The sequence below is a fragment of the Ixodes scapularis genome, unplaced genomic scaffold (genome assembly GCF_016920785.2).
Source record: "Ixodes scapularis isolate PalLabHiFi unplaced genomic scaffold, ASM1692078v2 PGA_scaffold3__209_contigs__length_174095766, whole genome shotgun sequence".
Lineage (NCBI taxonomy): Eukaryota > Metazoa > Arthropoda > Arachnida > Ixodida > Ixodidae > Ixodes > Ixodes scapularis.
In genome coordinates, this window is record NW_024609868.1 from 38,777,793 (window position 1) to 38,791,355 (window position 13,563).

General features: G+C 45.5%; 1 protein-coding gene across 1 annotated transcript in view; it reads right to left on the bottom strand.

Moving 5' to 3' along the window:
- LOC8038916 (multiple epidermal growth factor-like domains protein 9) overlaps positions 1–13,257 on the bottom strand; it is a 171,144-nt gene extending 157,887 nt beyond the window's left edge. The window contains exon 1 of the mRNA XM_029982979.3: positions 13,155–13,257. Within this exon, the coding sequence (XP_029838839.3) occupies positions 13,155–13,257 (103 nt within the window). The remainder of the gene's footprint in view (positions 1–13,154) is intronic.
- Between the last annotated feature and the right edge of the window lie 306 nt (positions 13,258–13,563).

Below are 13,563 nucleotides of genomic sequence, written 5' to 3' on the forward strand. Positions count from 1 at the left end.
TGGGGCTCTTGCCAGACCCCACGGGATGGTAAGTCAGACATTACTGCACCCGGTCGGTATCTCCCCCCCATCGGATCACCAATAAAAAAACCTGCTCACCGCGTCTCAGAAAAGTAAAATAAAATAAAGGGAGAAGAAAACCAGCATCAACCACAGATGCCGTTGGATGTTTTATCTTTGAAGTGGTACCACAAGGCGGTCCTTAGTCACGATAAAGTTTGGCTTGTTTTTGTTGTCATAGGAGAACTTACGGGACAAGTCTTTGGAGACTCGTATGACTTACAGAAGGTACAGTGTGTGACTAATTATGAGGACGTTTGACTATTTTTTATTGCTTCCTTTAAATTTGCTATTGCCGAACAATTCAGAGGAACAGTTCACCCGCCGAGGAACAGTGAAAAAACAAAATCGAGAAGAAATCATGTTTGTGAGGTTGTACAAAATTAAAACACCCTTTGCAATTGCAAAAAAAAAGTGAGGTTGTACAGAATTATAACACCCTTTGCAATTGAAAAAAGAAAAAAAAAGAAAAGAAGAACGCTACAAAAAACACTAAACTTTAAGTTATTCTCTCATAACTCTCGAGGTGTAAACCATGACCATACAAAATTATCAGCGTGACATTTGCAACCGCACTATTTTGTGTTCACGTGTGTATAATTTCCTGCAGCATTTTGACGCTCGAGCAACGAAGCAAAGAAATCCTTTCAGAGATCCGAACCGTTAGCCACAAAAACGACGCAAGTAGAACACACAAATTCACAGACAAAGAAAACAGTCTCCTGAGGCGTATCTTGTGAATTCTCTGACTCGAACGGCCTTGGAGAGAATTATATATATATATGCGTGTGTGTGTGTGTGTGTGTGTGTGTGTGTGTGTGCGTACGTGCGCGTGTGTGTGTGTGTGTTTGTGTGTGTGTGTGTGTGTGTGCGTGTGTGTGTGTGTGTGTGTGTTCAAGAAATATCCGTGGACTGAACAAAAACAAGGAGAGGTTTATTGACGTTTCGAGAGGAGGCCTCTCTTCTTCAGAATGAAGATTGAGGGAACTTGGCATGATTTTTCTGTAGTCCGGTAAAGTAAACAATAACAGCAAAAACTTACATTACAAAAAAGGAAAGAAATAAAGGCGAGGAGGAGGGTTGGCTCACTCATCCAATTAGCCAAGAGGCAAAACCAGCGTCGCCTCCCGACGAAAACGGTCTGACCCCCTAAACAAGCATATATATATATATATATATATATATATATATATATATATATATATATATATATATATATATATATATATATATATATATATATATATATTCACCACGATATAGAAAAAGAACGGATATGTATTTTGAAATTTCTAAATACCCGTCGTACTATCCAATTATGTTAATTTGAATGCATGAGAGAAAAAAATCGAAACGGCAGTTTCAATGCGAAAATAAGAACAGAATTGCTATAATCGCTCAAAATCCGCGACTATCCACGACACGAAAGCTGCATTTCCATTCCCAAGAAGCCTGCAGCCGCTCGCAACACGAATCCCAAGGAAAAGCAGGACCGAAGCTCTGTGTTCGTGTATTTCCATCTTCACGCTCTGGTAAGCGTTCCCCCGCCGGATCACTTCTTCGCGCGGTGCGCACGTTCTCGTAGGATGAGTCCGGAGATTGATTCGTTTCCCTAAACGAAGACGACGTATACTTTCAATTTAGGCCGCTCGCTTTCGAACCCGTCTTCCCAATTGAACCGGGCTCTTTCCCTTCTTTACCATCCGGCTTGTCTAGTTCGACTTGCCTCTAATGCGGACAATTTGAATAGAAAGATACTTAGCGGCCCCGGGAGATAAGAAATTGGCGGCGGATTCTTCGCGGAACAAGAACGGGGAATTTGAGTGCGCGTCTACTTCTCTGCCTATCGCAATAAATTAAGCTAACAAAAAAAAAAAAAAAAAAAATGACCGGAATGAGCAGCAGAACGGGATTCGTACAGTTTCGGATGGTTGAAAACTTTACAAATGGACTTTTGCAAGATTAAAGCCAAGCCCACAAATTGCGGTTATTATGAGATGCAGCAGATAACAAAAAAAAAAAAAAAAAAGAGTCATCCACAAATTTATGGCGAGACAATTATCCGAGCCGAATGGCATACCTAAATAAATCGAGTGAGTGGCACAGTTTGCCGTAGCTTACGTAAAAATGTGTTTTTCCTCTTATTTCAACCGTTTCGTTCACGTGATATTAAGTATTAGTCGGTACGTACTTCGAGAGGACGGTTCAGAAAGATTAACTGCAAAAAAAAAAAAATCTTGAGCAAACATTTTAAAATAACATCATGCAACCAGCATATAATCGAAGATGTGATTCACGCATAAAAGATGCACAAAACTGGTTGGAGTAAAGCCCCGTTATAAAAAAATACACATTACAATTTTTTCTAAACATACGCACTTTATTTCTAACCGGCAATTCATAGCGACAATACAAAATAAAGCGAGCAAAAAAATAAATAAATAGGGTCAAGCGTTTATGTTTATTCTGATGACGGCTAAATATGTCGAAAAGCGTCGAGAATATTTTTCAACGGTAAAACCAACAGCGCTAAAGAACGACGTACAAGAAGACGAAGTACATACACGAAGCGCAATTATTTTACCATGAACATGTACCACCAACTTGCCCAACTTTCCACCGTATTGTAGAGAATACGCTGAAAAGAAAAGGTGGTTCTGATGGCCGTGCCAGTTTAGCCTTCTGAGCGCTCGTTGGCGCCGCTGCCGCAGAGATATTGCGGCACAACGAAATGCATCACTGTCGTTCGTTCTCGCGTGTGCACAAAAGAGGTGGCACTACTGAGTCAGCGACCGCAAAGAAGTGTCTTAATCGTCGTGTCGCGCTCATCTCCCCCGAAGTTGGCCCGCGAGACTCGCGAGACATCAGCGGTTGACTGCGTAACCAAACCGCCCTTATCCTTCCTTTCTGCTTTCTTCCCCAACAATGGAGCCTTTTTCGCGGCGAGCCTAGGAGACAATCGTCCTCTCGACGGCGGCACTTCCGGAAGAGGAATCTCCATGCCGCACGCACGCCGAGCGAAAACAATCGGAGTCAGCAGGGCCGCCGCTTTCCATCCCAAACAAGGGGCCTTCTGAGCCGAATGCATTCAGGTCGGCAACCTTGGCTCACACCTCTCCTCTCGCGCCGCTGCGCGGAGGGGGGCGAGGCGTGAACGTGCCTGGGTACATGCGCATGTATAAAGCAAACATACTTCGAACATGATTGAGGGCGCGTACGGAGATGCGTCTGTCATCGTGCCTGCAGCGAACACAGTGTCTTTTGTGCGGATGTGCGGGCAGTGTAATTCCGGCTGAAAGATGACGGGCCCTACTAGTATATCGCGTATATCGCTTCTGGCTTCACCTGCAGTTCAGTATATTCAGCGTTTTCATTTCGTGTGAGTGTGTTAGCGAACACCGCGCTGTATAATAGCCTAGAGATGTGCGCCAAATACATAAATTTAACTTAAATAACCCTGCGTTCGCTTTTTTTTTTTTTTTGCTATTTGTTTTTTTTTTTTTTTTTTTTTTACACAAGGATCTTTTGTACGAGCGTTGTCGCAACTCCGGCTTTGCCCAAGTCGAAGGACCCCGTGTAGAGCGACAAATGTACGCAATCCACGGGAAGGAAGGGCGCTCCAGTTCAGAGTATATCTACATTCGCGCTCCGCGAGGCGAGATATGGCCTCATATACGGACGCCTTTCTTCGGTGCGGCGTTCTCTTTTGAAACCTTGGCCCCAGCTGTCGCTGTCGAGGCAGCGTTTACCCTCGTGAATGTTTCATGGGCGGGTCGTTGCGAAAAAAGGCGAGCCGAGGGCTTTTTGGAGGACCGCGCTCGGGAACGCGCGCGCCGTGCGGTGAATCTATCTTTTTCCTAGTTCGCGTCCCCGGTCCCGCTTTTGCGAAACACGAGAAACTACGAGCGTGTTCCTCGGTTGAAGTTCCAACACGCTCCGCGAAAACCGCGATGCGATTACGAGATATGTGGAGGAACGCGAAGAAGGACAAAAACGTTCCCTGTCGCTCGACTCCCCAGTTCGAGAGGTTTATTATGGCGTTGGAGTTTGCGAAACCAGCTGCTTATAGCTCGCGGCGTTTGAAAACTTTAAAAGTTGTTTTCGTTTTATTTTGGTTACTGCCTGAACTCTGCTAATCGAAAGAAAACAACTTTTCGACGGCTGAAGGTGACCTACCGGCCTCCGGGCACGAAACACATTTTTCGATTCCGCTTTCAACACTGTATTGCTGCTTCTCGACAACCAAGGGTAACCCAAAAGAGCCACCCTTTTCTAGAACAAAATGTTTTTCCTCTGAACATTTTTACGCCCGTGTAACAGATATCTGAAATGGGCTCGCTGGTAGTAACTAAGAAAATAAACACACAGCTCAGGTTAAAAAAAGCTATCTGAATGGTGTTCGCCCTTTCTTTTCTTTCTGTTCGCACTCTGTACGGAATAACTACCTGCGATCGCGCGCGGGTCAAACGATGTGACATGTCCAGCTTTCTTCTTTATACATATATTTAACGCGAGCTTTGTACCACGCAAACCTTTGCTAAAAAAAGGTTTAGAAATGGCGTTCGCCATCTCTATGGCACATATACTCAAACTTGTAAAGAAATTCAAATGAACGCTTCGGAGAAGAAAGAAAGGCGCGCACATATTTGGCGCCCCAGCTTACCCAACGCCGACCGCCTGAATTTTAACCCCCTCTTGTTTTTTTTCTCTCTCATCTTTCATTTTTCAAACCGCTCGCTTACGTGCGTTGCTTCGTTGCGGGGAAAAAGCCAAAGGATGAGAGGGAAGGCCCCCGTGGCATGTGCGTAATTTATCGCGCGGGGGTCGCTTCATTAGGGGAAGAAAGCAAGCAGAGCCGCAACCCGCGGAGAGAAAGGAGGAGGGGGTCGCCACCCGTTGAATGGCGACGCCACACTTCCCTCCACTGAGCTCCCGCTGCTCCGGTCCCCGCTTCCAAGCACTGTGGAAGGACTTGGTCGGATGCAAAGAAGGGGAAACCCGGCTCGGTGGAAGGGAACACCTATTCAGCCGTGCGCGTCTACGTTCCATAAAGTCTGCATCCCTGCAACATGCTGAGTAAAAATTTAAAAAAAAGAAAGAAAAAGAAACCAGCTCTTGAAAGACGGGGGTGGTATTGACTGGACGCCATATTTTAGCTCGCCGTTCAGGGCGCATGCTCAAGAAAAACGTTTTAATTTATTATGTGCAAAGATTGGTACTACAGGTCGAATTAAGCACGCGTTGTAGACGCGTTTCCATAAAAACACACCGCCAACCCGCGCTCAGCAGCAACGAACCACACTATGACCGCTAGTGGACATGCCCTCACCCTGCACAGCATTGAACCTTTCCTTGTCTTCCGTTCACCCCGCGGTCTTAAACGCCGGACTGAAACTACACTCCACCGAATACGACTCAGCGTAGCTTCAACGGTATTTTATCTCAACCTCATCGGCCAGCTAGACTCTCCTCTCTCTGAGAACTGTGCCGTCAAAGACACATTTGAACATGTCCTGCGCCAGTGTAGCCTACACAAAACTCAAAGAAATGAACTGGCACACTCTCCATGTTCCTAGCGGAGAAGGTTTTTCCCTGACTCACCTGCTCGGATCATAGGACTCGGCATCGGAAAGGGTCAAATCAACGACCTCCTTCATCCGCTTTCTTCAGAAAACAAAACTGGATCGAATACTCTAAATCCAGGACATACTTTTAAATGAACAGACAACAACGTACGGAATTTCCTTTTCCTTTGTGTGTATATATATATATACATATATATCCTTTCCCTAAGTGTGAAGTAGCCATCCTGGCAATTTCTGCAAGATAACCCCTTCACCTTTCCAATATACCACTTTTTTTTCTTTCTTCCTCACGCTACAAAACGCCCGCGCGTCTATTTTATCGCAGAGCACTCGGAGAGCAAGGTTTGGCGAAGGACAACGCGGAAAGTATGCTTACACCTAAATATTAACTCCAAAATCTGACGCAGCTCATGGAGTGAGCTTGAGATAAGTCATACTCAGTGTCGGATTGAGGGGCTTTGTTTTTATCTCTAGCCATACTTTAAACATCGTAATCTGCCGAGCTTCCTTCGTAGGCTACAGTGAGTGACTGCGATTAATCCACGGGAAATCAAAAGTTCGGACTTTTTTTATATATAAATATTACAGCCATTCTGCGCGTGCCTGTCTTCAGTACACTGCCTTCAGTCATTTCAAAGCTTACCAATTTATTCCGTTTTCCAGTTTCGTTCTCGCCTGCAGGTGAGCTGAACATAAGAGCTCTTCAGAGCTGGAGACTCGAGGGATCATACGATGTGTTATAGAAGGCCGTGCTCCCCATTACTTAACGCGACTGCAGGGTAGTTTCGCCTTTCCAACAAGGCGGTCACCGCAAGCGAGCAGTGCCCACATTTGTGCCTCTCGTACGCGAGGATTAAGCCCGTCTGACTCTGCACCCAGTGACAGATAAAGATGAGCAGGGCGTAACTTCTTTTTCTTAAGCTTCTGGCTTTTTTCATTCGTTTTTTGGGGCAAATGTCTAGAACAAAAAAAAAAAAAAAGTTGTATTTATTTATTTATTTGGGGGGGGAACACTTGTGGAAAAAAAAAACATTTTGAAATTCTAGAGACAAAAAAGTCTAGAGGTTCTGCATTGTGACTGCGCTCCCACAAGTATCGAAGAATCCCGTTGGAGCGTGCACTAACTTTCCCTTTCTCGTAAACGCTACTGTACGCATTTTTGCCGCCGTATCGAAGCAGGTGGACGCACTATTGAGCCGTGTTTTTTATGCGTACGATTTACTGGGTACATTGCAGCTCACAAGACGAGCACCAAAGCGTAGAAAATAAACACCCTCCGAGGAATTCGATTAGGCTCGCCCTCAAAGTGCAACAAAACACATTTTGCACGCCGCAAATTGCTCAAAGAAGAATGAGTGGAACAAACCGCGATCCTTACACAACGCCGGTAGGAACTTGGGCTTCGGTGGAGAGAAAGCACAGCCTGCTGAAGTCGATGTGACTGCGTACACACACGCTATACTTCGTTTATCCCGAGGCTGGCAGTGCGATGGAAAGCCAAGAGCTCGCCGTACCAATCGGCCGCCTTCATTCCATCATCCACCCTCCCTTTCTGCTTGCGGGTATGTGCGAGCGAGTGATCACGTGGCTAAAAACAAGCCTTCCACCGCACTGTCAGTCCTGTGGTGAGTAGAGGGGACTCTCTTCGACGTTCAGTCAAGCCTAACTTAATTTGCTCCCCGGAAGCAACCTGGTTAGCCAGCCGCCGACTTGAGCTCGCAAATCAATCGTGCGTCCCTGGTCGGATCGAATTATGGCCCCGATTCACCGCCACCTTCGCTTCGCTAAACGGTGGCCTTGCGCTCGTCGAAAAGCGCTCTGGTCGTGGCGACGCGCACTCGCCGTGTGCCGTTGGTAAACACAGCTTTGCTCCGAGCTTCCGCCGTTCGCATCCGGCTTTCATCGATCAAGGAGTACCTGAAAGCTGTGAGGGATGTGCGCGTGCCGTGCCCCGCTTTGTCACGGCTATGGCGGGACGCAGGCTCGGATGGCACGCTGCCACATTTCTCGCGTGTTGTAACCGGGACGACGCTGATGAATTATTCTCGACGCAGTATACTTCGATGTTGTAGATCGCCGTCACGGGCTAATTTGTTTTGGGGGAAGATGATGTATAGGTTGGGCTAGTGGTATACATTTCTACGAAATTGAAAGCGTGATTGAAACTAAAATGATGTAATGAAAAAAAAAAAAAAAGAAACATATGGGAGAGACATATTCGAGGTAGTTAATATAAGGATCCAGAGTGATGGTATTTGTAAAAGTGATTTGCTACTGCTTCTTTCTCCAAGGAAAAATTGAATTCATTGTCCCGCCATTTTAACAAACGTGTATGTATGTTTTAGTTCTGTGTTTAATGTTTAGTTGCAGTAGCGCGTTGTGCTGCTCTTTTCTTCTTGCTTCCGTGTCTTTTCAAAGCTTTGTGCATTGCTTGGGGCTTGCAAAAACTCTAACCTTTCTTACAAATAAAAACAAACCTACATTGACCGTTCGCTTTTATAGTGCTCTAGCTAAGCTGCAACGTCAAATAAATGGTGCTACCCTTAGCAAAAAGAGACTTTACTCGAAACGAAGTTGAAATATATCGAATATGAATATTCATTTTGTATTATTCTGTCCACACTCGAAATACGCGCGTAAGGTATTCAAAATATATCAGAAATATTAATCAGAAAAGATTTTAGATATACCAAAACTATAAATCCCTCTCCCTCAAGATGCCATTTGTGTATTAAAACCGGCTACACATTTCTTTTTTAGATTTTGTTAGTAAATGGTGTCCCTGTGGTAATTAAAGGCACTACTAAATACATGCAAATGCATTAGAAACGAACAAAAACACAAGCACCATGACGCACTGAACACCTGAATCATAGTCCCGTTCAGTCAGTCAGAGTATTGGGGGGAGGAAATCAAAGGATCATAGTCCCGTTGAGTGCTGTAGAGCCTTATATAGTCTACATATTAAAGGTAATCGTTTGGCCGGTGACTCCCTCTGCACTTATTAAGGTTCCAAGTATTCGATATTTTTCTCGGGAGTCTGTCAAAGGGGAAACAGTGTTTTGAAGTTCGTGGACGATATCTCTTACTAAAAAGCATTGGTACAAGTAATAATAGTTCGGCGCAGTCGCTAAAACAATATCCACAAAAACGGCTCCTAGAAGAAATGTTATTGCTTCTTTGCACACCACCACTCAGGACGAAGCGAGTCAAGGCAGTGTCTTCACTTTAAAATAGTTATTTTGCTTTTTTTACTAGTTGACTATTTATTATGGTCATTAACGTCACTACATTAAAGTTACTCACATCACGTACAATGGTGAGTGTATACGTTCAGTGAACTAACACTGTGCAAACACAACCACGCCAAACCTATCTGCTCACAGCCAGGCACGTAGCCAGGATTTTGTTTCGGGGGGCATGACAAAATGCTGTATGAGGGGGAAGGAGAGGAGGCCCCAGCAAAATGAAAAATTTCGGAAGAGGGGGGGCGGGGGGCAGGAAGGCATGTAGCCTTCCTGGCTATATGCCTGCTCACAGCACTGTTGAAGCTTTCCAGCATCAGCAAGTGTTGTGGTTGTAGTTCCCGAGCCCCGTTTGTGACTGGTGTGAAAGAAACTCATCAGGTGTGTTTTTGATATAAAAAAGGAAACAATTACATAAACTGGGCTGATTTATCAGTGCGATGCTGCACAACTCAATTGACAAACTAATCAAATGTTGTTTTAGGCACTTCAGTGTATTCTACATCTGCTTTAAGTGAACTTTTGATAGGCGAGCTTTTTAATACTTTGGTAGTTTAAGTCAAACTACCAAAGTATCGCAGTCAAAACATACATAGGGTATAACGCAACAGTATTTACGATCTCAGGGTATTTTAAGAGTATTCTGCACATACCTTTGATAACTGCATTTTTATTAGGGTTGGAGTGTATTTTGAATGAAATAAATAAATATTTTAAGAAATGTATGTGAAAGGTATTTTGTGTCCACTAATTTAGAATTTACGCATTTGAGAACGCATGAAAGGAACTTAAAATGTAGTTTAAATAAAGGTATTTTAAAAAAAGATTTTCAGAAATATATTGTAGTACTCAGTAAAAAAAAACAAAAAGAAGTGAACATTTTCGGTCTATTTTTTATGTAGTTACAATTATCAACTGCACTTCAAACACACTAAAATTCGAATGTGGTATATTTGAAACGTCTTAGTGTTCGCTAAGGGTATGTTTCCCTAATAAATCACTTTGACTAAATGGCCTAGGAACTGGTGCAGGTCCAGTGTTTGCACACTTGCTTTGTCTGCGTACGTCTGTTTTAAGCGCACTCATCTTATTATTCAGGGCTCATCTATTTTATTTTAGATGTGTATTAAGTGACCGACAACTAATAGCACTTATTCTATCATCATCGAGTCAAGAATTTGCAGGTCTGAACTGCCACGTGCGTTTTGAAGAAAGTTACGTGACAGATTACGTAATTCTCGAGCACGGAGATCGAAAGCCAGCGCTGCAGTAAAATTGGCGGGCAATCGTGCAATTCTACATCTTCCTGCATGCTCCCTGTTATCACCTTGGACGTGCTCAGAACTCCAAGAAGAAGCAACCTTTGTCCTGCACGTCCTGGCGTACAACATCTTCATCACAACTCCTGACATGACGGCGAGAGGCAAATCCTGGTCGCGACGTCACAGATGGAAACCATAGGAAGGGACTAGGGTGACCACCTTTCTGCTAGCGAAATGCGGGACACGGGACCGGGGAGGGGGGGGGGGGGGGGGGGGGGGTGAGTGAGGTGGGGGAGGAATTTACGAACACGAAACGAGCTCTCTTAACACATTTAATACCTTCTGCGGTTTATACACCCGCAAATTGCCTTGAAATAATTATTCTAAAATCATTTTCACTCTCAGGGATATATCTTCATGTTATTAAATGTGTCGAAGTTGAAAGTATAAAAATCAACTGCAGCAGAACTCAGTGCATTAAACGAAATTAAGGAGCAGTAAATCTTTTTCGGGTATTCAGCATGGTTCTACGCACAACATTATTTTCTTTTTGGACCGCTGCGAGTTGCAGGCTTTCTGCCTTCACTAAAAAGAAAAAAAAAAACATTCAGCGACACTTTTGCATTCACACGACGATATGAAAATAATTACAGGACTTCATATTTAAAATTTTGGCGAGTAAATTTCTCTCACAATATTTTGCAACCAAGGGGAGAGGCACAACGGCGCATGCGCGTCAGTTCCCCTGCAAGAATGCCGGTCGCTTTTCGCTATGCTTGGATAGAAAATCTCGTACCATTGCGATGCAGCGACCCCCGCGCTTCCCCGTGCCGCATTGCTGGGAAGCACCATAAGTTGCAAAGCGAATTTTACGACAGTGTGAAATGCGGGACATTTTGAAGATTCGGGAATTTCTCGCGGGACGCGGGACACGAGCCCTCAATGCGGGACAGTCCCGCGAGTCGCGGGACGGGGAGTCACCTATGAAGGGACGCCACCGAAACATCTCTGCGCTAGCGCACAGCGCTGTCAAAGCTGCTGGCTCGAGTGTATGGCTTGACCTTGCGGTTCACGTCCACGTGCCGCTCGCGAAAATGAGACACTGGTGAAGAGATGCTTTCGTACCAGCAGCTTTGACAGCGTTGTGTCTCAAGTATGGATCGCTCACACATGCGTGTGGCTCATGAGTAATTCTTCAAACTCAAGCACGTGAACAAGCGCGCTCAGAGCCACGGAATTGCAGAGACTAATATCACTCATTCGCGTTAATAGCGCCCTATTTAAGTAAACCGCTTCAATGATGTATCCACCACGCAACCAGATATTTCGCTGCAGAAGAGCGAATTTAAAACGTGGCCTTCATTCGACTTCTTTGCATTGCAAATTCTCGCTGGCTTTTCTTTCTGTTTTTCTTTTTCGCGTTCTTACAGAGGCACAAATCGACGCCTGATCTGTTTACAAACGCGCAGCACGTCCGCGGTACTAGAAACGCACGCTGACCAATTTCTGGATCGGCGTCGCTGCTGCCGCCCGTTCCTTGCGTTCACACTCGCGGTGCTTGTTTATGCATGGCTGGCATCAACGTCACACGAGCTGCAATGGCGGTGGTCAAAGATTTATCCGAGATTGTCCGTCTGGATGTTCCAAAATATCTGGAGAGGAGCTCTGCGGGTGTGTAGCATAGCTTTGTATACTCTGTGTAGGAAGTCCTAGTTACCGGGGGGTTGGGGTCTGAGTCCTGTTTCTTCTTTATATGGTGGTTCGATCACACTAGTCATGCAATTCTTTCATCATGTCTGCATTGAACGATATGACCGCGACTTTAGGGGAATAAATCAATGGTGGTGGCTTTTGCTGCTGAACGCGTACACTCATGAGCGATATGAAGGTGAACAGCTCTCTTGTTTTTGACGCTCCTTCAAGTTTTGGAAGAAGCTCTGTCCCAGAAGAGGGCTAGAACGCAAAGTTTAGACCCCAAGCCACGTACCATTTGAGACGTTGAGAGTTGAGACGTTTGAGACGTTGAGAAACCAGGTAAGGTGTTCACCTTCATATTGCCGGCGGGTGTAGCTTTTGCCGCATACATTTAATAAGGGTTTTAATGCAATTAAATGCAAAAATGCAAGCGAGCTCGAAAGGTATGACAAAAATATTTTATAATATTTTCGTCATTTAATAAGGCCTAATTTGTTTCTCTCCGCAAGAACAAATAGGAATGACCCCCAGCATGGTGCGATGACCTCACGTGCAAGCCATGAATAGTGAACTGAAACTAGATCAACAATCTATGGTTCTATGCAGTTCCTAGTCAATTATAGAAAAACTTAGCTAAACAAAACAAAAACAAAAACGAGCAACGTACAGTTGAGCGTATAGCGTCGCCTGGTTAAGCTACCCGAAGCAGCGAGAGAGTCGAAATCTGCGTCATCAGATTATTGGACGGATTGCGGTTTCCGGTCCGCCGGAGGTGTCCGAATCGGCCGATGAGGACCCGCTCCGCGAGCTTTGATTCCCCAGGAGACGCGGCCGGAGCGATGTCGGCGTGCTTCGCCACGAGGCTCTCTGCCAGCAACGCGGTGAAGCTCGAACGACGAACGCTCTGATTGGAGCCGTGTGCTCTTGGGAGCGAGCGGATAACTCTCGAGGTGAATGGTGACGCAAAAATGAACAAACACGTTTGATCTCGCATGGTTGAATATAAGCCATGATATCGTAGCCTCATTGCTAGACTGTCTCCGAATTCGCAACGCGAGCATGAAGACGCATTCACACCATACAAAAGACCCGCGGTGTTCGTTTCGTAAAGCATCTTCGAAACGTGTTTGTTCCACACGCATGTATGCAGGCAGTTTTTGTAAGGCCAATGTGACGTACAAGAAAGAAACATATGTCTCCGACTGCCCGCAGATTGCCTTTTGTACGGTGTATTAGCAGTCTTTTGTCATGCAACAACACAGAAGACGGTAAACAGCGAGGTCACGACAAACTCGTTGGGTACTTACTTTCATCGAGTTCGTTCATATCCTTGCTCGAGCACGGCGTCGCCGCGTAGTCCATGAGAAGAAACCAAGCGCCCAGCGCGTAGCGCCAGAAACCGCGTTGCATGTCGGCCGAGGTAGCACGGCGACGCTAGCCACCGCGTCAACAAAGGAAGCGAACCCGCGGCAGCACGCACTCACTGGCACCCACACACAAAACAGCACGGTGCTGGCCGAATCGACGGCGTCGTTGACAGAAGCACCGCGATAGTAAACTCCATTTTCACCGCTTCACGCAGGTGGAAGCCGTTGGTGGGAAAAGCGACGCCGTCCGAAGCATCCGACGAAGCCTCGGTGAGTCATCCTGCGCCGCTCCGTCCCGCGTCGCCGTTCATTCGCTTCTCCCGCGAGCGCGCGTCGTCTGCTGCGTCTG